At 39.0% G+C, this 25,486-nt stretch overlaps 1 protein-coding gene across 3 annotated transcripts in view; it reads right to left on the reverse strand.

Moving 5' to 3' along the window:
• The window catches only part of NELL2 (neural EGFL like 2), a 479,083-nt gene that overhangs the window by 83,572 nt on the left and 370,025 nt on the right, over positions 1-25,486 (reverse strand). For all 3 annotated transcript variants that reach the window (XM_025284020.3, XM_025284019.3, XM_025284021.3), the window contains 2 exons: positions 13,169-13,291; positions 10,314-10,409 (listed from right to left, as the gene is read on the reverse strand). In XM_025284020.3, the coding sequence (XP_025139805.2) occupies positions 10,314-10,409; positions 13,169-13,291 (219 nt within the window). The remainder of the gene's footprint in view (positions 1-10,313; positions 10,410-13,168; positions 13,292-25,486) is intronic.

Below are 25,486 nucleotides of genomic sequence, written 5' to 3' on the forward strand. Positions count from 1 at the left end.
CAAAGAATAGCAAGGAGAGATAAGAAAGCCTTTCTCAGTGATAAATACAAAGAAATTGAGGAAAACAATAGAATGGAAAAGACTAGAGATCTATTCAAGAAAATTAGAGATGCCAAGGGAACATTTCCCATAAAGATGAGCACAATAAAGGACAGAAATGGTATGGACTTAACAGAAGGAGAAGATATTAAGAAGAGGAGGCAAAAATACACAGAAACTATAAAAAAAAATCTTCATGACCCAGATAACCACGATGGTGTGATCACACACCTAGACCCAGACATCCTGGAATGCAAAGTCAAGTGGGCCTGAGGTAGCATCTCTACGTACAAAGCTAAATGGAGGTGACAGAATTCCAGTTGAGCTATTTCAAATCCTACACGATGATGCTGTGAAAGTGCTGCACTCAATATGCCAGCAAATTTGGAAAACTCAGCAGTGGCCACAGGACTGGAAAAAGTCCGTTTTCATTCCAATCGCAAAGAAAGGCAATGCTGAAGAATGGTCAAACTACCACAGAATTGCACTCATCTGACGCTAGGAGAGTAATGCTCAAAATTCTTCAAGCCAGGCATCAACAGAATGTGAACCATGAACCTCCAGATGGTCAAGCTGAATTTAGAAAAGACAGGGAACCAGATATCAAATTGCCAACATCTGCTGGATCATAGAAAGAGCAAGAGAGTTCCAGAGAAACATCTACTTCTGCTTTATTGACTACATCAAAGCCTTTGACTGTGTGGATCACAACAAACTGTGGAAAATTCTTCAAGAGATGGGAATACCAGACCACCTGACCTGCCTCCTGAGAAATCTGTATGCAGGTCAAGAAGCAACAGTTAGAACCAGACATGAAACAACAGACTGGTTCCAAATCGGGAAAGGAGTACATCAAGGCTGTATATTGTCACCCTGTTTATTTAACTTATATGCAGGGTAGTACATCATGAGAAATGCCAAGCTGGATGAAGCATAAGCTGGAATCAAGATTGCCAGGAGAAATCTCAATAACCTCAGATACTAAGATGATACCACCCTTATGGCAGAAAGTGAAGAATTAAAGAGCCCCTTGATAAAAGTGAAAGAGGAGAGTGAAAGGTTGGCTTAAAACTCAACATTCAGAAAACTAAGGTCATGGCATCTGGTCCCATGACTTCATGGAAAATAGATGGGGAAACAGTGGAAACTGGCAGACTTTATCATTTTGGGCTCCAAAATCACTGCAGGTGGTGACTGTAGCCATGAAATTAAAAGACGCTTACTCCTTGGAAGAAAAGTTATGACCAACCTAGACAGTATATTAAAAAGCAGAGACATTACTTTGCCAACAAAGGTACATCTAGTCAAGGCTATGGTTTTTCCAGTAGTCATGTATGGATGTGAGAGTTGGACCGTGAAGAAAGCTGAGGACCGAAGAATTGATGCTTTTGAACTGTGGTGTTGGAGAAGACTGTTGAGAGTCCCTTGGACAACAAGGAGATCAAACCTGTCAACCCCAGAGGAATTCACTGGAAGGACTGATGCTGAAACTCCAATACTTTGGCCACCTGATGGGAAGAACTGACTCATTGGAAAAGACCCTGATGCTGAGAAAGATTGAAGGCAGGAGGAGAAGGGGAAGACAGAGGATGAGATGGTTGGATGGCATCACTGACTCGATTGACATGAGTGGAAGTCAAGCTCTGGAAGTTGGTGATGGACAGGGAAGCCTGGCGTGCTGCAGTCCATGGGGTTGTAAAGAGTCAGACATGACTGAGCAACTGAATTGAACTGAACTGAACTGAGGGCAAAATGATTCAAAACAATGCTTTAAAAAAAAAAATCTCGGCTGTTGGTAAAGCAAAGTCATCTAAACTTTTTCTTTCTTTTTAAACTATGTTATTTCAACATTTTTATTCAAATTATCCTCTTCTCCTATGAAAAGATATACATTTTGCTAATGGAATGTCATTTCGGTAAAAAAAAAAATATGCTATGGCAGAAATGTTTTGAAACTTTGCTAGTTTAACAACTTCAGGAAATGTAATACAATTCAACATTAATAATAAATGCTAACTATGCATACTACCAATGGCAACCCACTCCAGTACTCTTGCCTGGAAAATCCCATGGATGGAGGAGCCTGGTAGGCTGCAGTCTATGGGGTCGCTAAGAGTCAGACACGACTGAGTGTCCTCACTTTCACTTTTCACTTTCATGCATTGGAGAAGGAAATGGCAATCCACTCCAGTGTTCTTGCCTGGAGAATGCCAGGGACGAGGTAGCCTGGTGGGCTGCTGTCTATGGGGTTGCACAGAGTTGGACACGACTGAAGTGACTCAGCAGCAGGAGCAGCATGCATACTACCAGAAAAATAACTTTACTATAAAGGAATTGAAGTATTTTTACTACCTACACTATAACAGTAATAATATGAACTTAAAAAAAAATCAATCCACCACAAACAATTTAAAGTTACCTTGCATGTAAAGCAACATTCATATATGCCTCATGCTTCATTTATCATTTTGAAATTAGAGATATTAAAAGCTAGAAAAACACTTAGAATACAACTAAATTTACATTCATTTAATTCTAAAGGAGATCAGCCCTGGGTGTTCTTTGGAAGGAATGATGCTAAAGCTGAAACTCCAGTACTTTGGCCACCTCATGCGAAGAGTTGACTCACTGGAAAAGACTCTGATGCTGGGAGGGATTGGGGGAAGGAGGAAAAGGGGACGACAGAGGATGAGATGGCTGGATGGCATCACCAACTCAATGGACGTGAGTTTGAGTGAACTCCGGGGGATGGTGATGGACAGGGAGGCCTGGCGTGCTGCAATTCATGGGGTCGCAAAGAGTCGGATATGACTGAGTGACTGAACTGAACTGAACTGAATTACTCACTGAAAATAATTAAAAATTCATCTCATGTTTTGATTTGTGGTCAGGAAACCCATTATTTTACACACACACACAGCCATTTAACACTAAATGTCTGATATCCTTTTCTTTGATACTGAAGTACATTTTTTTTTTTTTTTTTTAGTTTTGCAATTTGATATCACCTTTTTCCCAGTCATAAGCATTTTAATTTGATATGTCAGCAGTTACCTATAGGGGACTGTCAACTGCTTTAGAGTCATGCTGCAAATCATGATTGAAAGATTTACTTTTAGTATAATGACAGCTTCACATATTAATTAGATCATCAGACACATGTTTGCTGAGATTTAGCAATTGAGCAATAAATACAGCATGGCAGTGATAGAGCTGTTAAACTTCAGCACATAGATTTCAAATACGTTTTATTGAGTTATCCAAGAAATAATCGCCCTGCTAAACCCAAGTTAAACACATGATGGAATATTAGGACGTTTAATTAGAAATGAAGTTATGCTTTACAAGTAAGTAATCTTACACGTGGCTAAAAAATAAGCCCATGAAAATTAATTTTACTCAGTAAAAACATACACAAAGCCCTTTTGTGAAGTTGGTAAATGGGTTCAATCATTTCACCAATGTACACATGATGGAGAAATAGACTGAATAAATTAGGGAGGAAGGGGTTCAGAGGAGACTTTTCGACTAAAGTAATAAGGGTTGGTAAAACTCATGTACACTAAGATTACCTTTCAAGAAATCAGGAAATCCTATTACTTCCTTCTCAGAGATTCCATTGTGAGGGCTCAGTAGATAGCGACCGGAACCAGGCATTAACCTCCTTTCTAAGCTATCAGGCAGCATTCAACTGCAGAAGACATTTAGGCCATTCCTATACATGGGTAACCTCGGCAATGCTGATGCTTCCCTACCTCGAGAGAGAAAAACTGTCACAGACATCACTCCTAAAGAATGGTAGCTGAAGGGGCAGACATAACAAAAACACAGACTTGATGAGTAATGACAGCAGGATGAATTCCTGAACATATAACGTGGCATAAGCAGAAAGCAAAGAAGGAAGGAAGAAAGGAATGAAGGAAGGAAGGGAGCAAGGGAGGGAGTAAGGAAGGGAAGAAGGAGAAAGGAAACCCTGGAATAAGAATCAGAAGGCTTGAGTTCTACAGTGCAGGCCTGTAACTACAATTAAACACCATATATAAGTTACTCCACAACTCTGTGCAGAAATTACCTCATCCGGTAGGTGAAAGCACAAGATCAGATGATACTGAAGGCCTCTTTAAACTAATATTTTAAAATACCCAGCAAATATGGAAGCAACCACATCATCTTTTCTTCCTCATTTATACCTTTGTTTATGTATTCAACGAAAATCTGTGGAACACCTAATAAGGTGTAGGCCTAACACAATGTCTCAAAGATTCATAAGTGAACAAGTTATACCCTTTACCTCCATGAAACTCCATTCCTGGAATGAAAATGAGGTGAGCAGACAGAGGGACCAGAAGGCGAAAGCGGGTAGATAAGCAGGGGTCAAACCTCAAATGTTGCATTAAGACACGTGACCTTTATCTCAAGGGCAGTGGGAGGCACTGACTTTTCTTTTGTCAGGGGTGATATGATCAGATTTGGGTTGTGGAGGTTGGACTGAGCATCACCTCTCTTCTAAAGGATTTTTTTTTTTTTAATGGCACACTTTCTATTTATAACGATATCAACAAAGTGGTGGTGTCGGAAGGTGAGGAATTAGGATCTAACCTGGAGAAATTATTGGGACAGACACCTTGTGGCAATTATTGCTATTATACTTTTTCAGATAGGAGGCAGGAACGCCTTGCTACTCAAATAGTGAAATATGGTCTGGGGCTAAAAGATTCTAGAAAGCAGAGATAAACTAAGGCCCACTGTCCTGAGCACCAACTTTACTCAATGGTGAGTAAGTTTAATATTTTATATATGGAATAGAAATGAATGGATTTACAGGCTAAAACAAGATGTTTTGAAGAAATTTTATTTACCCTCATGGTGAGCTCTTTTAGGAACTCCCTAGATTAAGGCATTGTCTCTCCCTCATCATTAGTGTATATTCAGAAGAAACTTTGAAAACTTTGAAAAGCACTGATATAGATTTTTTTTAAAGTAGAGTATGGGGTATAAAGCTCTTAGTATTCAGCTGCTAACTATGTGACATCAGAAAAATTTAATCACTATGAACCTAATATTTTTGCTTGTAAACGAATATTAGCTCCAAGATAATGCCCATCTTTGAGGGTATCTGTGAAGAGGAAGGTGATGTATAGTGAGTAAAAGACACTGAAGTTAATTACTCTGCCCGAGACCACATAACAAGGAAACAGTAGAACTAGATTTCAGACCTACATCTTTTTTAAAGCCCTTGGCTTTTACAGACAGTTACTTAGAGCATTGCCTTTCTTTGGGATTGGAATAAAAACTGACCTTTTCCAGTCCTGTGGCCACTGCTGAGTTTTCCAAATTTGCTGGCATATTGAGTGCAGCACTTTCACAGCATCATCTTATAGGATTTGAAATAGTTCAACTGGAATTCCATCCCCTTCACTAGCTTTGTTCGTAGTGATGCTACCTCAGGCCCACTTGTCTTTCCATTCCAGGATGTCTGGCTCTAGGTGAGTGATCACACCATCATGATTGTCTGGGTCGTGAAGATCTTTTTTGTATAGTTCCTCTGTGTATTCTTGCCACCTCTTCTTAATATCTTCTGCTTCTGTTAGGTTCATACTATTTCTGTCCTTTATTGAGCCCATCATTGCATGAAATGTACCCTTGGTATCTCTAATTTTCTTGAAGAGATCTCTAGTCTTTCCCATTCTATTGCTTTTCTCTATTTCTTTGCACTGATTGCTGAGGAAGGCTTTCTTATTTCTCCTTGCTATTCTTTGGAACTCTGCATTCAGATGCTTATATCTTTCTTTTTCTCCTTTGCTTTTCACTTCTCTTCTTTTCACGGCTATTTGTAAGGCCTCCTCAGACAGCCATTTTGCTTTTTTGCATTTCTTTTTCTTGGGGATGGTCTTGATCCCTGTCTCCGGTACAATGTCACGAACCTCCGTGCATAGTTCTTCAGGCACTCGATCTATCAGATCTAGTCCCTTAAATCTATTTCTTACTTCCACTGTATAATCATAAGGGATTTGATTTAGGTCATACCTGAATGGTCTAGTGGTTTTCCCTACTTTCTTCAATTTCAGTCTGAATTTGGCAATAAGGAGTTCATGGTCTGAGCCACAGTCAGCTCCTGGTCTTGTTTTTGCTGACTGTATAGAGCTTCTCCATCTTTGGCTGCAAAGAATATAACCAATCTGATTTCAGTGTCGACCTTTTGGTGATGTCCATGTGTAGAGTCTTCTCTTGTGTTGTTGGAAGAGGGTGTTTGCTATGACCAGTGCGTTCTCTTGGCAACTCAATTAGACTTTGCCCTACTTCATTCCGTACTCCAAGGCCAAATTTGCCTGTTATTCCAGGTATTTCTTGACTTTATACTTTTGCATTCCAGTCCCCTATAGTGAAAAGGACATCTTTTTGGGGTGTTAATTCTAAAAGGTCTTGTAGGTCTTCATAGAACTGTTCAGGTTCAGCTTCTTCAGCATTACTGGTCAGGGCATAGACCTGGATTACCATGATATTGAATGGTTTGCCTTGGAAACGAACAGAGATCATTCTGTCGTTTTTGAGATTGCATCCAAGTACTGCATTTCGGACTCTTTTGTTGACCATGATGGCTACTCCATTTCTTCTAAGGGATTCCTGCCCGCAGTAGTAGATACAATGGTCATCTGAGTTAAATTATCCCATTCCAGTCCATTTTAGTTCACTGATTCCTAGAATGTCGACGTTCACTCTTGCCATCTCCTCTTTGACCACTTCCAATTTGCCTTGATTCATGGACCTAACATTCCAGGCTCCTATGCAATACTGGTCTTTACAGCATCAGACCTTGCTTCTGTCACCAGTCCCATCCACAACTGGGTATTGTTTTTGCTTTGGCTCCATCCCTTCATTCTTTCTGCAGTTATTTCTCCACTGATCCCCAGTAGCATATTGGGCACCTACCGACCTGGGGAGTTCCTCTTTCAGTATCCTATCATTTTGCCTTTTCATACTGTTCATGGGGTTCTCAAGGTAAGAATACTAAAGTGGTTTGCCATTTCCTTCTCCAGTGGACCACATTCTGTCAGACCTCTCCACCATGAACCATCTCACACGCTAGCAGAGTAATGCTCAAAATTCTCCAAGCCAGGCTTCAGCAATACGTGAACCGTGAACTTCCAGATGTTCAAGCTGGTTTTAGAAAATGCAGAAGAACCAGAGATCAAATTGCCAACATTTGCTGGATCATTGAAAGAGCAAGAGAGTTCCAGAGAAATATCTACTTCTGCTTTATTGACTACACCAAAGCCTTTGACTGGGTGGATCACAACAAACTGTGGAAAATTCTTCAAGAGATGGGAATACCAGACCACCTGACCTGCCTCCTGAGAAATCTGTATGCAGGTCAAGAAGCAACAGTTAGAGCCAGACATGAAACAACAGACTGGTTCCAAATTGGGAAAGGAGTACGTCAAGGCTGTATATGCGCACACTGCTTATTTAACTTATATGCAGAGTACATCATGAGAAACGCTGGGCTGGAAGAAGCACAAGCTGGGTCAAGATTGCCGGGAGAAATATCAATAATCTCAGATATGCAGATGACACCACTCTTATGGCAGAAAGTGAAGAAGAACTAAAGAGTCTCTTGATGAAAGTGAAAGAGGAGAGTGAAAAAATTGGCTGAAATCTCAACATTCAGAAAACGAAGATCATGGCATCTGGTCCCATAACTTCATGGCAAATAGATGGGGAAACAGTGGAAATAGTGGCTGACTTTATTTTTCTGGGCTCCAAAATCACTGTAGATGGTGATTGCAGCCATGAAATTAAAAGACGCTTACTCCTTGGAAGGAACGTTATGACTAACCTAGACAGCATATTGAAAAGCACAGACATTACTTTGTCAACAAAGGTCCGTCTAGTCAAGGCTATGGTTGTTCCAGTAGTCATGTATGGATGTCAGAGTTGGACTATAAAGAAAGCTGAGCACCAAAGAATTGATGCTTTTGAACTTTGGTGTTGTAGAAGACTTTTGCGAGTCCCTTGGACTGCAAGGAGATCCAACCAGTCTATCCTAAAGGAGATCAGTCCTGGATGTTCTTTGGAAGGACTGATGTTGAAGCTGAAACTCCAATAGTTTGGCCACTTGATGCGAAGGGCTGACTCATTTCAAAAGACCCTTATGTTGGCAAAGATTGAGGGCAGGAGGAGAAGGGGACGACAGAGGATGAGATGGTTAGAAAGCATCACCAACTCAATGGACATGAGTTTGGGTAAATTCTGGGTGTTGGTGATGGACAGGGAGGCCTGGTGTGCTGTGGCTCATGGGTCACAAAGCGTAGGTCATGACTGAGCAACTGAACCGAACTTAGAGCAAGTGTGAGACTCTCCTCTTATAGACTGAAAGTTCAAGGATAATTATATAGAGAAAGCTAAATATTCTGTTGCATTATTTTTAACTCCAGTTTTAAATTTTACATTGCTCATATTAATCTTATGCCATTTCACACTTTCACAATCTCTCCAAATAATTTTTTTTTAGTGGAGGAATGATATGCAGGATTGAGCACGGTCATTTTTCATCCCAGATTTTCTGGGACAGTCTTTATTTCAAAAATACACACCACTGAAATGCTCTGAAGAAGCCACTATTTCACTAACCAGATTCTGCACCAGAAACAGCATAAAATACTATAGTATTCAAGGGACACAGTCAGCACAGGAGCTAATGTACAGGAGAATTACAATGTACCTTGATATATATGTGTGTGGGGGGGAAGTTACTAGTAGAGATCATGGGATAGAAGCATTGTAGAACCACTGCACTGGAAGTATTTGATTTTGAGCTAGTAAATCCAAGATAGTTAATTATCAGAAATCTGTAGTTAATAAGCTCTATGAATGATTCACATGCATGCTGAGTTTTGGAACTCCTGATTTAAGAAATGATCTCTTAAGAAAGAGCCCCATATATCAAGGATAGTCACTAGGCATTTTCTGTTAGAGATGTTTGTTACCCATTAGTCACTGAAGTTTGAAAAGAACCACTTAGATGTATTTGCAGAAACAAAGGATGTAGTGATGCAGTCCTTTCATGAGCAACCTTCTGTGTATAGTCGCAGTACTCATTCAGCAAAATTTTCACTTCCCAAGTGGACCAGAGCATTTTCTGTCGTACATTTTGATTGATGTGTTTATTAAACCGGATGACTGCAAGAGGGATGGAGATGGGACATTCACTGTGTCTACTGCATAGAGATTTATGAAAAGCAATGGCAGGCAGTGACCACCAATCATTGGTGGCAGCAGCTTTCTCTCAGGGAGAATAATCGGACTTTGTGAGGACCTGCTATTAGAATCCATTTAACCCAAAGTAGGGCTTCCCAGGTGGCCCTCCCTAGTGGTAAAGAATCTACCTGCCAATACAGGAGACATAAGAGATGTGGGCTTGATCCCTGGGTTGGGAAAATCCCCTGGTGGAGGACATGGAAACCCACTCCAGTATTCTTGCCTAGAGAATCCTATGGACAGAGGAGCCTGGTGAGCTAAGTCCAGAGGGTTGCAAAGACTCAGACATGACTAAAGCGACAGCAGGCACACAGCCCAAAGCAACCAAAACTACTACTGACTTGATTTTAATTAGGACCTAATAATCAATGTACTTTTTAAATTCTTAAGGTATATTTAAATGGACAAAACCATCTTACTTTGAGTCATAAGCCATATACTGTGTATAGATATATATATTTAAATATTTTTAAAAGCTCCTAGTATTAGTCTCTATCAGAAAGAGTAAGTTCAGAATGGACTTGGATGAGGAAAAATTAAGGAGTAGAGAACTTTAAATATTTTGTAAATATATGACAATGAAAAAACATTAAGTGGACCAGGTAAAAATTTATTAAAACATCTCAAATGTGGAGGTAGGAAGTAGTATATTCCAGGAAGTGAGCTGACCAGAAGCTTGAACTCCATGTTTTGATATTATCATATAATTTCCAGGAACACAGGGCTCCAAATGAGTAAAATGAATTATGAAGTCATAAAATCCTAGGAAATCCCACACATTTTTTTCCTGAGAAAGTTCAATATGCTTCTAGTTTAATAGCTGCAAAACCTCTTTAGACTTTGGGCAAACATTCAGTGAATACCTCTCCCTGAAACTTTCTACCTCCTGCATCCTAAGCTTCTGTGTTAATAGAACCATGCTTTTGAGAGCCTACTTGAAACACTATTTTCCTCATGGATTACTTCATACATTGGTGTAAAAGTTCATTTTCTAGAAGACGGTATGATATCCTTACCTGTTTCACAGCTGTGCCCGGTGAAGCCTTGTGGGCAGGCACACACGTTGGCGGCAATACAAGCTCCTCCATTTCTACAACCATCTTGGCAAAATGCTAAAATAATTCAGATACATGATTTTAGTACTTTATAAGGAAACAATTCAAGATTCTTCAAACTAGCTTTTCTTTATTGCCTTGGAGATGTTGACATCCAATTATACATCCTATTATAATTTCATATTCATAATATACTTTCCATATAGGTAAGAAACTTCAACACAATTTGCAGAACAATACTTTTTCTGATGTTAAGTGTTTCACCTATAAAAGAAAATACTGAACTTTCTTTTAACAAAAACCAGTAACCTTACACAGCAGGAAGTGCATTAGAATTAGTATTACATCTCATTATAACAATCTAAAAATCTTGAAATTAAAACTATAAAAAATGGCAACTATCCTAGACAGTTACCTAAAGAGCAGACCATCATCTAGAGAATGAGACTCAGAAACTAGAAATGATTGAATCCTATGAGGCTCTGATCATTCTTCACACTGTTCAAAATGTCAAAAAATACTAGAAAAATGCCCCATCTTTCAAAAAGCTATAAATCCATCCTAAAGGGATGAATTGGTCAATAATGAGAATTTGCCAAAGGGGTCTTAGAGTCTTGCATTCCCCCGCCAAGGATAGGTCAGGATCCAGAGCAAAGGAACTTCATGGCCTGTTGTGTTAGAGTGGGTTTGTGAGTGAGGGGAGTTTTTCTGTGAGTAGAAAAGGTAGCCAAACTTCAAGCCATTGCAAGGGTGATGTTTTGAGATGGTTTGGCTTCCAAAAAAAAAAAAAGTGGGAAAAACAAGGTAGGTAAGACTGTGTACCGGTAGAAACTTCTGTTTCCACCTCAATTTATACTTTGTTTCTATAAGGCTCAGGGCTACTCCCTCAGCCTGGCCAGGTCTGTCATGGATGAACCACACCAGCATTTTCCAGGCCTCAAGCAAAAGCTTTTTCTCTAATTTTCTGGCGCATGCTTCCTATAGTTAGTTAGGATGTACTTTCCTAGAGAGGTAAACTGTAGAAATCTGAGATTCTGTGGCTGAGTTAAAAGAAGCTTGACTTGACTTCTTTGATTCTAGGTCCTAATCTGTCTTCATCCTAGGCAAAAACAATACCTAGTCACCAGGAATTTGCAAAGAGATTAGGAATTTAAGTCTCATAAAAAGAAAGGGTATATCATGTATATATCTTCACTGGAGTAATTTACAAGATTCCAGCATGTTGATGGAGGACAGGATGCAGATCCTATATCTAAACTGCATCTCTTCCCAGCTTTTGACATTCCCATCAGAGAGGCACACAGGACTGGAGAGTCTTTACTCAGGTAACCTATAGTCCTAATTTCCAGAAGAAATTTATAGATCCTGGAAAGTTCTCCTTATTTCAAAGAGTTTTCTATCTGCATCTACTCAAGGCGTCAAGAATTCTTTACACTATAAACTTTACTCTTCATATGAATAAGGAGTGAGAGTCAAGTAAAACTAAGACTGAGAAGGTCGGGCTCCCAGATGAAATCTTAACTCTCAGCACACCCAGACGCTTTGGGGAAGTCCTAAGGGATCAGGTTCACTATGCTATGGATTTAGCTTTTCTCTGGATCAGTCTAGATTCTGAGGAAATCTTTGTGGAATTTGGACCCCTAACTGAGCAGATCTTCACAATGCTCTAAATTATGGATTTCCATAACTTTTACAAACAGAATAATCCTCTGGCTCATCCATGTCTGCATCCAGTGTATTATTGCAGAACAGGCCTTAGACTCATGCTCCAAGGCCACTGCATTAATAATCATTTAGTGTTATTTCCTGTCTCCCATATACATGGCATCAAATAAAATTAATTTTAGTAATCTCCATGACAGTGTATTTGAGGAATGGGCAGTTTTGAAGCTTAAAATGCCTAAATTAGACAAATCATAAGTTTTATATGACATAATAAGGAATATGGACTTTATCCTATGGAAGTCAGTATGAGTTTCCAAAACAGTTTCCAAAATAGTTTCCTCTATTTCCCTTGTGAACTAGGAGGTAAGCTCATCTGATGAAGGAAAAAGAAAGCATGGGTGCAAGAGAGAATTAATGGATGGTGGTAGACTAGTTGGAATGTCCACTGATGCAAATGAAAATCTGAGAATTATTGATAAATAATTCTCAGGTATAATTCTCAGGTAAAATCAGAGATGACAATACATACGAACCCAATATTCCCGGTTAATTAGTACCTAACAGCTCAAGAGAGAAAATAGAGAAGAAAAACAGTCTGACTGATCCCAAATAGATATTTTACAGTGAATCATGGTAGTAAAACAAGTGGATTGATGGTACTGCTGAAAAAATACAGCTGCAATGTTTGGACTCAAAAAGAAGTATATGAACCTGGGAGGAGACTGGAAAACTGGATGAAAAGGAAAGATCAGAGAGGTTAAAGATGAAAATCTATGAAAAGAACAGAAGGGAAAAACTGGAAGCAAAGGGACTTGGGGTTAGACAATAAAAATTTAAAATCTAGATTTCAAAGATGGAGCAGTTCTGTACAAAAGTGCCTCGGGTATGGTTATGGCTACGGTCTGCTTGAGAGGAGTAAAGGTGCAAAACCACTGCGGTTGAGGTCATGGAACATTAAATCAGAGTTGATGAACAGCTAGCCACTTAAACACTGATGTGATCTAAGAGGAAGAACATGAGCTACACTTTGAAGTTCTCAATGGCTGTGGGAAACACCCAGAAGGTAGGTAACAGTGATGAAAAAGGGTGGAGAGGAGAGATGGAGTGCATCATCCCTAATGGAAGAGGTAATAGCACTTAAAATCTTTTACCTTTGCATGTAGTTCCATTCCCGGTATAGCCTGGCTTGCAGACGCAGTTGTGTCCTCCAACAGTATTGAAGCATAAAGCATTTTCATCACAGTTGTGCTGATTTGTGACACACTCATCATGTTCTGAAATGAGGATACAGTTTTGTTACTCAAAGATAGATTTTCAAAGACACTGTGTTTTAAATTGTACCTATATCTTTGTTATTGTATGGTATTTCTTTCCAACAAAAACATGCACAAATTATTAAAGAAGATTTTGTATTTTGAGGTACATACATAGTGCATACATCCACAAACTTTGAACACAAAAAGATTTGGACAAAAGGCAAATGAATAGTAGGAAGGAATAGAGGAGCAGACAGGGAAGGATAGGGATTAACTCTCAGAAGTAGATACCACAGCCAGCTGTTTAGTCTCAGTGGTTAACATTATATCTCATGATATAATCGGCCACCTAACTTTTTCCTATAGTAAGGGAAGGATGATAGGAAAGGAGATGTGACTGTATTGCTCCACGAATCCTGACCTGCAGGATAATGGAATTGAAGCCCTGGGAATTAGATGCAGTTAACACCCACATCCACACTTGCAAGCATAAAGATACACATGCAAACTGTTGGGGGTATTGGCATTTCTTCGTAAGTTGCCTCTTTCTGCAAAGGAGGTCACACTTTTCTTAAATAAGACAAACTTGCCTTTATAATATGTGCAAACACAAACTTTTTGAGATATACAGTCAATATGATACCTTCTCTAACTGTGTGTAACCTGACACTTTCAAAAGCACCAAAACACACTTGATACCCCCAGCTCTGCTATGAGAGAGGCAGAACCAATGTCATTATCACTAGTTTAAAGACAAGTCAATGGTGGCTCAGAGCGCTCCAGGGGCCTGCACAAATTCAGTTATAACAGGCAACTTCAGGATTCTAGCTCAGTGTTCAGCAAAAATGTAAATGTGAGGAATAACTACAGTCAATATGAGAAAGAAAACAGATCTAACACTAGAATCAAGACAAGTAGGAAATGAAATACAGATAAGGAAATGCATACGAGTTAGTTCAGTAATCTGAAATCCCTACAGCCTCATACTCACACTGATCACCCAGGCTCTTGCATAAATTTTATTCAGGTCTAAAATTAAATATGTATTTTAATATAATTACATTAATTAACCCATTAATTCACCATGATATAAATAATCAAAGCAAAAAGAAATATTTCTTTTTCACTTTAGAACTCTTGGTATTTTAAACAACATACATACTATTCTAAACAACATAACAGTAATATATCTAATTTTGAAAAAAACTTGCCTTTGACATATGCAGTTTAGACTAACATTTAACTACTAAAATCAGATGCTCTTTATTTTTTTTTTAAAAGGTTAACATTTCATGATTCTATGTCCTGTGTTAAACAAGCTCAAAGTTGGATACCTTTAATTATAGCTCTATAATATCTTTATAAAGATTATTCCCAATAACTTTTCAGAGGACAGAGAGATTTCAGTCACTAAGGTTTTAGAATTACAGTAATAGATACCTCATTCTACAAATTCCTGGCTGAATTCCCCCCAATTATATAAAATTCCACTTTTATTATTTAGAACCAGAATATTTTAGAGATTTTAATAAATTTATGCATACTGATGGAAGCCTAGAAAACAGCTGGATTACAAATGGATGTCTTAACTGGGGCTACCCTTGGACACGATTAAATATCGGAGAGACCAGAACGGGCAGCCTACCTACCTGAGTTCAGCTGCCTAAAGCAAAATAAATCCGCGCTGTGTAGTTTGCAGCTGCTGCCAATTTTCTTTCCAGTGCAATTCAAAGAGCTGCAGTTAATCTATAAATCTCTATATGGATAGCTACAGGCCCTTTAAAGACAGCTGCTGATTGATTTGATGCTGTTTTTATCCCTGCCTTGCTTGTCCTCTTAATTAGATGGTACCCACTGGGTAGAGGAAGGGCCTAACAAGATTTAGTTTAACATCCAGTATGGCAATGTTCAACAAACATAAATAAATGCACAACCCAGGATCTGCTTTCCTCTGTTGTCCTTTACTCACAGCATCCACTGAAATGAAGAAGTAGGTCCTAAGCAATTCAAGGGTGAAGACAGTTTTCCAGTTTTCAAATGTACCAGTGCACACTGGTGCAAACGTTCTCTCGGCCTTCAGTGCCTGCCCCATGGGTTCTCCTGCCCCATGGATTTAAAACTACTTTTAAATTCAGTTCAGTCACTCAGTTGTGACTGACTCTTTGTGACCCCATGGACTGCAGCATGCCAGGCTTCCCTGTCCATCACCAACTACCGGAGCCTACTCAAACTCATTGAGTTGGTGATGCCATCCAACCATCTCATCCTCTATTATCTCCTTCTCCTCCTGCCTTCAATCTTTCCAGAATCAGAATCTTTTCCAATGAGTCAGCCCTTTGCATCAGGTGGCCAAAGTATTGGAGTTTCAGCTTCAGCATCAGTCCTTCCAATGAATATTCAGGACTGATTTCCTTCTGGATTGATTGGTTGGATCTCCTTATAGTCCAAGGGACTCTCAAGAGTCTTCTCCAACACCATAGTTCAAAAGCAACAATTCTTCGGGGCTCAGCTTTCTTTATGGTCCAACTGTCACAATCCATAGATGACTACTGGAAAAATCATAGCTTTGACTAGACAGACCTTTGCTGACAAAGTCATGTCTCTGCTTTTTAATATGCATGTCTAGATTGGTCATAGCTTTTCTTCCAAGGAGCAAGTGTCTTTTAATTTCATGGCTCAGTCACCATCTGCAGTCGTTTTGGAGCCCCCACCCCCCAAATAAAGTCTCTCACTGTTAAATGACATGTTTTCTGTGAAAATATCTTTCTCCTACCTCCTGCAGAGTTGGGGGCTTCTGTCTGCTTTCCCTAGCACAAGGCTCTCTTACTATATTTTATCATAAGTGTCTGCTTCTCCTTGGTCCTCTGTTTTCATGCACCACTTGGGACTGTGAAGTTTAGGAGAAGAATTTTACATTTTTCTTTGTATTTCAATTCAGCATTTAAAGATAGTGTTTTGAATAAATGATTGAAAAAATGAATGACCAGATCAGGAAAGCTAGGATAATCTTCCTCTGCTGTTATCATTCAAGTCAACCTAATCCATTCAACTGTATTGTGTGTGTATGTGCTCAGTTGCTCAGTTGTATCTGACTCTGTGGCCCCAGGGGCTAAAACCCACCAGGCTCCTCTGTCCATGGGATTCTCCAGGCAAGAATACTGGAATAGTTGGTCATTCCCTCTCCAGAGAATCTTCCCATCCCAGCGATCAGACCCCTATCTCTTATATCTCTTATGCTGGCAGGTGGATTCTTTACCGCTGAGCCATCTGGGAAGCCCCATTCAACTGGAGACTAGATATCAAATGGAAAGCTACTGAAACTTAAGCTGTTTTTTTGTTTGTTTGTTTTTTACTGATTTTTCTATCATGGTATTTTATTTGGTTTGGAATATTTCAAAAGTTTATTAAGATAGCAAGACACACTTTGAAAACAAATATTGATTCCTTTTCATCATCACTTTATTTTTTTTCACACAACTTAAAGTTGGTCATACAATTATCAACTAAACTGTGATCTTAAGAAAAGTCTTTTAAAATGCCTTTCCTGAAATCTCACAGAAGAATTAACTTTAATTTGACAGCTCTTTATGAAAGAGAATGTGAATGAAGCAAGGAGCAAATATCCTATAAGGTTATCTCAATAAATAGTTAATGATTGCTGTGCCATATCTAGTTTTGGTCAAATGTCAATCTTTTTACCCTTTCCTTGACTCACATACCCCTAAGGACTCAACCACCAACCCACCAGTCAGCCTATCCATTTTTAAAACTTCCTCCAACATTTTAAACATATAATTGATAAAATAAGGAGGGAAATATTATGACAGAATTAATCAATATTATATACCAGTGTTTGAGAAGAGCATGTCAGGATGTAAGTGTGAATGAATTCCAAGTTTTATTTCACATACAGTGAAATGCAGACATTTCAGGTATGATGTTCAGAATATTCAATCTGTCAGATTCAATGCTATCCTCATATCCTCAGATAAAATGTCATTGTTCATATGACATGACAGGTTCAAACAATAGCTGGGATTGAAACTAAATGCACCCTTTTCTTTTTCTTTTCACTAAAAATATTAGCACATAATAATTTTAATCAAAATATAATCATTTTTGTATCTATGCATTTTAAACAGTAAAATGGAAAAAAGAAAGAAATATTGAAGGAAAACTCCATCCTTTAACATTTCTTAAAAAATAGTAATATGGATGTCAATTATTACAGTACATTCTATATAGAACAGATAACCTTATAGTGATAGCTGGCAAAAATTTCTCTTGAATGCCATAATTCGCATGCTCTGCATCTTCACATATATGTGAAACTGGTTTTATACCAGTGACAAAGGTCAGCACAGTAAAATTCATTTATGAAAACAGAGTAATAATATACATACCTGAATCTACCTAAATGTAGATGTTACATTGGAGAAGGCAATGGCACCCCACTCCTGTACTCTTGCCTGGAAAATCCCATGGACAGAGGACCCTGGTGGGCTGGATAGTCCATGGGGTCACTAAGAGTCGGACACAACTGAGCGACTTCGCTTTCAGTTTTCACTTTCATGCATTGGAGAAGGAAATGGCAACCCACTCCAGTGTTCTTGCCTGGAGAATCCCAGGGATGGGGGAGCCTGGTGGGCTGCCATCTAGGGGTCTCACAGTCGGACACGACTGAAGTGACTTAGCAGCAGTAGCAGCAGATGTTACATATAACAAAAATATTTTCGTTTCACTAACCTGTGTAAGTTAATGTATCTAAAATCATTTTAAGACTCAACACCCAACAGATCATTAGTCATAATAACACATCAGATCAGATCAGATCAGTCACTCAGTCGTGTCCAAATCTTTGCGATCCCATGAATCGCAGCACGCCAGGCCTCCCTGTCCATCACCAACTCCCAGAGTTCACTCAGACTCACGTCTGTGGAGTCAGTGACGCCATCCAGCCATCTCATCCTCTGTCGTCCCCTTCTCCTCCTGACCCCAATCCCTCCCAGCATCAGAGTCTTTTCCAATGAGTCAACTCTTCGCATGAGGTGGCCAAAGTACTGGAGTTTCAGCTTTAGCATCATTCTTTTCAAAGAAATCCCAGGGCTGATCTCCTTCAGAATGGACTGGTTGGATCTCCTTGCAGTCCAAGGGACTCTCAAGAGTCTTCTCCAACACCACAGTTCAAAAGCATCAATTCTTCGGCGTTCAGCCTTCTTCACAGTCCAACTCTCACATCCATACATGACCACAGGAAAAACCATAGCCTTGACAAGACGAACCTTTGTTGGCAAAATAATATCTCTGCTTTTGAATATGCTATCTAGGTTGGATTCAAATTGAATTTTAAAATTGGTATTCATATTGAGCTGTTTCCAGAATGAATATACTATCTAGAGATGAGATGGCCATTCTAAAATTCACATAGCTTTTCTCAGTGTGATTTCAACACAGACATACAATACACATAGCACATGTTCTATTCAAGAAATTCACTATGATACAAAATGCAAATACTACAGAAAATAGGAGTGAAAGTAATTTAAATATATCTACAATTCAATTAAATACAACTTTTTCAATGTCTATTTGTATTAGGATTTTCCTGGGATTAAAAATATGACTATAAGTAGTAGTTACCCTCACAGAACTTATAATTTAGTTGGGGAGATTAGATAAAAACATAAAAGCCATACATGGCTTCATTATGAGAAATGCTGAAGCAAGAAAGTAATCTCTGTTTAAAAATGTTGTTGAGATCAACAGAGAAAGTCATTTCTAGTTGGGTAAGTGGGAATACAAGAATGACTTTATGCAGAAGGGAGCATTTGACACAGATATTTTTTATGTGTGTGAAGGAAAATTACAGATTCTAAATTAAAACAGCACTTACATATTTGCTTCTTTTCTATTTGGAATCTTGAGCCTCTTACAAGGTTGAATGAATTTCAGTGCTTTGTAATAACTGTACCTCTAATTCAGTGCTTACTACATACTACACACTTTGTAACAAAAACCACTTCATTTAATCCTCATATTCACGAGGAAACATCATTATTTTTCGGAAAGTTAAATTTGGCGTGTAGATGTTACCTATCTTGCCTGAGATCACATGGCTGATAACTGTTATTGCTGTGAATCAGGACATCTGACTCCAGAAAGTAGTCTACTGATTGCTATGCGATAGAGCCTCCTGACATTTAATGATAAGTCTTCCCTGATCTATTTTTTTACTCTAGTGATCTTTGATGTAATTATCCAGAAATTTTGAATGTTTATACATTAGAAGTCTTCTAATGCTTAGTGTTAGGAAGCTGTTACTGCTGTTCAGTTGCTATGTCACGTCCAACTCTTTGTGACCCCTTGGACTGCAGCACGCTAGGTTTCCCTGAATTTCACTATCTTCCAGAGTTTGCTCAAACTCATGTCCATTGAGTTGGTGATGCTATCCTCATCCTCTCTTGTCTCCTTTTTCTCCTGCCTTCAATGTTTCCCAGCATGAGGTCTTTTCCAATAAGTCTGCTCTATCAGGTGGCCAAAGCATTGGAGCTTCAATTTCATCATCAGTCCTTCCAAAGAATATTCAGGGTTGATTTCCTTTAGGATTGACTGGTATGATCTCCTTGCCAGCCAAGGGACTCTCAAGAGTCTTCTCCAGCACCACAGTTCAAAAGCAACAATTCTTCGGCACTCAGGTTTCTTTATGGTCCAACTCTCACATCTGTATATGACTATGGAAAAAACCATAGCTTTGATTATGTGGACCTTTGTCAGCAAAGTGATGTCTCTGCTTTTTAATATGCTGTCTAGATTTGTCATAGCTTTCCTTCCAAGGAGCAAGCATCTTAATTTCATGGCTGCAGTCACTGTCCACAGTGATTTTGGAGCCCAAGAAAATAAAATCTGGCATTGTTTCCACTTTTTCCCCATCTATTTGCCATGAAGTGATGGGGCCAGATGCCATGATCTTAGTTTTTGGAATGCTGAGTTTTAAGCCAGCTTTTTCACTCTCCTCTTTCATGCTCAAAAAGAAGCTCTAGTTCCTCTTCACTTTCTGCCATTAGAGTGGTATCATCTGCACATCTGAGGTTGTTGATCGCTTAATTGTATTTTCTAGTACTTTGAACCCTATAAGAGCATTATTCAAAATTATAGAACTCCATAGGACAAAGCACTGAGGTAATTTCAGCTCATAATAAAATTCACATTTTCACTCAAAAGTTGAGAGACATTTTCAAAACAAAAAAGGAAAATAGCAAAATGGTCAAGTACAAATTTTTGAAAAACAAAGTAACTGTCTCACAGAACCTGGACTCCAGCACTGCTTCCCTCAAATTAAGTCTTTGGAAGTTCAACCTTAATGCAGTTTGGCAAACAGATATCACCAATGTCCAAGAGTCAGTTAGGCTTTGGTAATGTGATCCTTTGCTTCTGGGTAATTCTGGTTTATATCCCTGTAATATACCAGATCCTTTGGCTGACATCTTTACATAGTAAATTCCACTCTTCTGATAACAGAAAGTAATATATCTTCATAGCTTTATAACTGGCCCAATACTCTCAGAGAGTCTCTCTTTTCCTCTGATAGATTTCTCCAGTCACAAGAATTACATTACCTATGCTGCATCTTCTACTCTCTTGTCTAAATCCAGAAATGCTGGGAAAACAGCGGCTATCACAATATACAGGTGAAAATTTCACAAAGAAACTGCTTCACTGTCTTTGAACTGAGTGTTTTCTAGACTGCAAGTTCAAAATGAGCATATTCTCTCTTTGAATGTGGCAAGATGTGGCTCTGAATCTAGTGACAACCAACATCAGGCCTTTACTATGATTTGATTATTAGAAACCTGGGAAGAAGCTCCATCAGGCTTAAGACTGGATAAGTCTTGCAGCAAGCAAGCCCACAGAAGTATAAATTTTTCTTGAAACTGAAAGTGAAGTTGCTCAGTCGTGTCCGACTCTTTGCGACCCGTGGACTCTAGCCCACCAAACTCCTCCGTCCATGGGATTCTCCAGGCAAGAATACTGGAGTGGGTTGCCATTTCCTTGAGGAGCTCTTAATAACATCATCAAACTATATGGTTAGATTGGGGATTTATCTCAAAAACAAAGAACTGCTTGGTTATTGTCCTCTTACATTTCTGGAAACCATATTGTTTGCCTGAAGGTATCAAGGAGATTTGCAGAAGCTCCTCCATGAATTTCAATCATATGTGTCCCCACCAAAGTCAATGTGCTCTGACCTGTAAAGAGCATCAGAACATGACAGCCCATGGGTCTGCAACTGAGATCTCTTATTTTTCTCTCAAAAGAATGGCAACAATGATGAGTACCCAGATAATACATGCCATCTCTGTTTCTCAAACAAAATAACTCTTTGGATTTGACCATAGCTCCTTGGCTTTCCTGTTGGCTCAGTGGTAAAGAATTCCCCTGCAACGCAGGAGATGCAGGAGATACGGGTTTGATCCCTGGGTCAGGAAGATCCCCTGGAGGCGGACATGGCAACCCACTCCAGTACTCCTACCTGAAGAATCCCATGGACAGACAACTCTAGTGGGCTACAGTCCATAGAGCTGCAAAGAGTTAAACTTGACTGAAGCAACTTAGCATGCACGCATAGCTCCTTAGAACATTCACAGGATAATTTATTCAATGGCAGGTCTTTTCAAAGTGAGTACAAACTGAATATAAAGAACGTCTCTATTACAACTCAACAATTTTTAGATAATTTGGGGGCCTACTGGAAAGAACTTGAAGCACTTCCTTCTCTCTTCTCCTTTCTTCCTCCCCCTCCTCAAATATTTAGTGATCTAGCATGTGAAGACATAGCGCTCAATGACACCAGCAAGACAAATCTCTGAAATCCAAACATCTGTCCTAATGATTAAAGAAGACTGTTTCCGTTTATCAGTTTAAAATGTCCCCCATCAACTGTTCTGTAAGGGGACCCTAACTACATTTGAAGGACAAAGTAGAAATATGAGAAAATTATGTACTATTATAATAAGCAATAGCAGGGAGGCGACATGATACATATGCTTTCCAGACAGGCTTGGTTTGAGATGCCGTATTATTCAAAGTTCTCAGTGGCCGTGAGAAAGTTAGCCGATCTTTCTAAGTTTAAAATGAGAAAATTAAGACCTACGATAGAGAACTATTGCAAAGAATACACTTAAAGGATGAAGGTAAGCACACTGGCAAATAATAGACCCTCAAAAGATATTAGTTACCCTCTCATCTCATTACCTAGTTCAGTGGGAAAACTCATTTTGTCTTTATTAGCAAATGGACAGCTAAAGATAATGTCCTCTCTTTTCTATTTCAATTATTTGGAGAAAACCTAAATGTCTTACAGAATTTGCTTTCTTCGTAATCTCTTCTGAAATCAAACACATTCTGGACATTCTTCTGTTTTCTAAAATGCCGCTGAAACAACTTTCAGTGGTTACATTAAGGGAAAATGCCTCTATCAAACCTACCCAGAGCTATTCATTTTGTTTCTTATAGTTACCTTACTTATTCACTTTTATTAGAGAGAAATGTCTATTTATTACAAGGTCATTTTAACAGAAATCTACTTTTACTTTTAACACTATTCAAGTAGCTACAAGAAATTATACTTTCAGCCTGCTTAATGCCTACAGCTGTAGCAAAGCCACTAAAACTCATTTTTACACCCAAGCATTTCTTGTTCAGTACTCAAGTTTCCTGTTCACTGACCACACCAATTCAACACTGACTTCTTGTTATTCTTCAGTTTGTTCGGCAACTAGGAATTTGTTAGATTTCCTTCCTTTGACATGCTTGGTTTATTTTCTTCTAGTCTTTTCATTCTATGTTCAGACTTCTTGCCTAATCCTTATTTGATCAAGAATCTTAACAACCAAAGCACAAATTCCCTCTTTACCCTTACAGAAATTTCACAAAGAAATTAAAATTCAATTTTTATGGCAAAATCTTACTTTGCCCTATTTTGTGTCTCGTGGAGTAAGCTTTGTCTGAACCCAACGTAGGGCAACAAAATACTTTGAAGCATCAACCAGGTGATTTTCATTTGTTCTTTCAACACACATTTGTGAAGCTTCTGCTGTGTGAGTCTAGTGCTCCAGAAGAGGCAAAGATGCATCAAACTGGGATTTGTGACCTCAAGAAACTTTTGAACGATTACAGGATTCATGATGTGAAGAGAGAATAACTATGATATACTGCAGCTATTGATTAGTGCTGTAAGAGAGAAATCATAGTAATAATGACAATAGTTAATTTCTAAGTGCTTACTACATACTCTAAAGCATTACATTAAGTGTTTTATATGCATTATCCCCTTCAGTCTTCACAAAAATCTTTTCAGATTAGTCCTATTATTATTCCTATTTTACAAATAGGAATTAGAGCTTTCTCAGAGCCAGGACATTTCCTTGCCAATGTCATATAGCTGGGAGGTGATAAGACCAAAAATTAAAACCTATAAACAGAGATCTCAAAGGTTTAAAGAGGAAGAGATGAGGAACAACTGAGAAGCATTCCCGTAATTCCAGGAAAATGTCATGTAGCAAACAGGCCAAACAAGCGAGTCTTGAAAGACAGAAAGAGTTTTAACAGGAAAAGAACAAACATGGAAAGGAACATTCCACATGGACAGAGCGTGGGTGCAAAAGACACAAGATGAGGTACAGAGACTGAGCTGCTATAGCTGATGACTGACAGGGAAGAGTATGGAACAGTGTGAATAGGGTCAGGAAAACAGCATGATTTTATCAGGTGGACAATAAAGAGCCACTTCCCCTGTACAATACAAAGTGGGATCACAAAATTAGAGTTGATTTTAGGGAAATTAATAGCAGTATGCAGTGGAGGAGAGAATAACTTTCCTTGACACAGGGAGGAGTCCTATGTTAGCAAGCCAGCCTCCCTCTCCTTAATCCCTCTTTCTTCCTTTTATTCTTCTCCTTTTAAATTGGTGTTAGACTATTACTGAGAGTTGAAAAAAAAGTGTCTGTGCAACACTGAGTTGAAACAAAGGGATACAGAAGAGGAAGAGGGGTAGTGGAAGAGGAAGAAAGCAGACAAACCGAAACTGAGTGCTTATCACCTGCCAAGCACCGCCCTGGGCGATGCACAGGGCCAGCATAAGGAAGTGCTGCCAGGACACAGAAAGAAGAGCTGCAAAGTCAAGCCCCCAGATCATGAGATTCAAGTCCCTTTCAGGCAGCAATTGTGTCATTCATTTTATATGTCCCAGTTCCTATACTCTTGTGGAATGAAACTGTGTTGAAAGAGGGCCTACCATAAAATGAACACAGTGATGCTGGGAGAGGGGCAGGCTTAGACACAGAACTAATGTGCCCCACAGTGAATCCATTTTTAAGCCATGAGGAATAAAGGCATTAAAAATAGCTTAGGTTTCAAATCTGGATGACCAGAAAGACGGTGGTGAGATGAATAGAACTGAGAAAGCATCTTAATTTTAGGGATTTTGTTATTTTTGTTCTCGTTTTAGTTTGGTTTGATTTGGTTTTTATGGAAAAGAAGAAAATAGAATTAAGAAGTCAAATATAAAAGCACAGATCATATTAGAAGTTTGAATTTACTCTACTGATGGTGACAAGAAACCAAGAAAACATTCCCCAACCAAAATCCGTCTCATAGATAACCCCTAGATGCTAAAGCCTTGGCTCTAGTCCATCAACTGCCCCAACATCCAACACAGTGATCAGCACATCACTGATCTCCAGTGAGTATTTGCTAAGGAGTCAGTCAATCACTATAAAGTATATCTCTAACCCACAAAACATTCAGTGGCCTACGAATGCAAAATATTCAAGGTACGTATTCTGCAGTGACAATTCTGTGCATCTCCTGCTTTCTTTTCCAACCCCCTCAATAGCCATGCTGCTTTCTCTTAAAACACCTGCCCCATTCTCATTCCCGTACTCCTGGCACTCCCTTAACTCCTTACTTCTTCCCAACAACTTCACAGAAAACATCCAGGTCATCAGGAAAGAACACCCTCAGATTTCCCACCCACAGATGAATCTGTAGCTAAATGTATCCCCTAGGTCTTTCTTCCTCTCAAACTGGGAATCTAGGAGTCACCATAGACTTCTCTGGGGCTTCCAGGTGGTACTAGTGGTAAAGAATCCACCTGTCAAAGGTAGACTTAAGAGACACAGGTTTGATCCCTGGGTTGGGAAGATCCCCTGGAGG

Source organism: Bubalus bubalis, chromosome 4 (genome assembly GCF_019923935.1).
Source record: "Bubalus bubalis isolate 160015118507 breed Murrah chromosome 4, NDDB_SH_1, whole genome shotgun sequence".
In the NCBI taxonomy this organism is placed as follows: domain Eukaryota; kingdom Metazoa; phylum Chordata; class Mammalia; order Artiodactyla; family Bovidae; genus Bubalus; species Bubalus bubalis.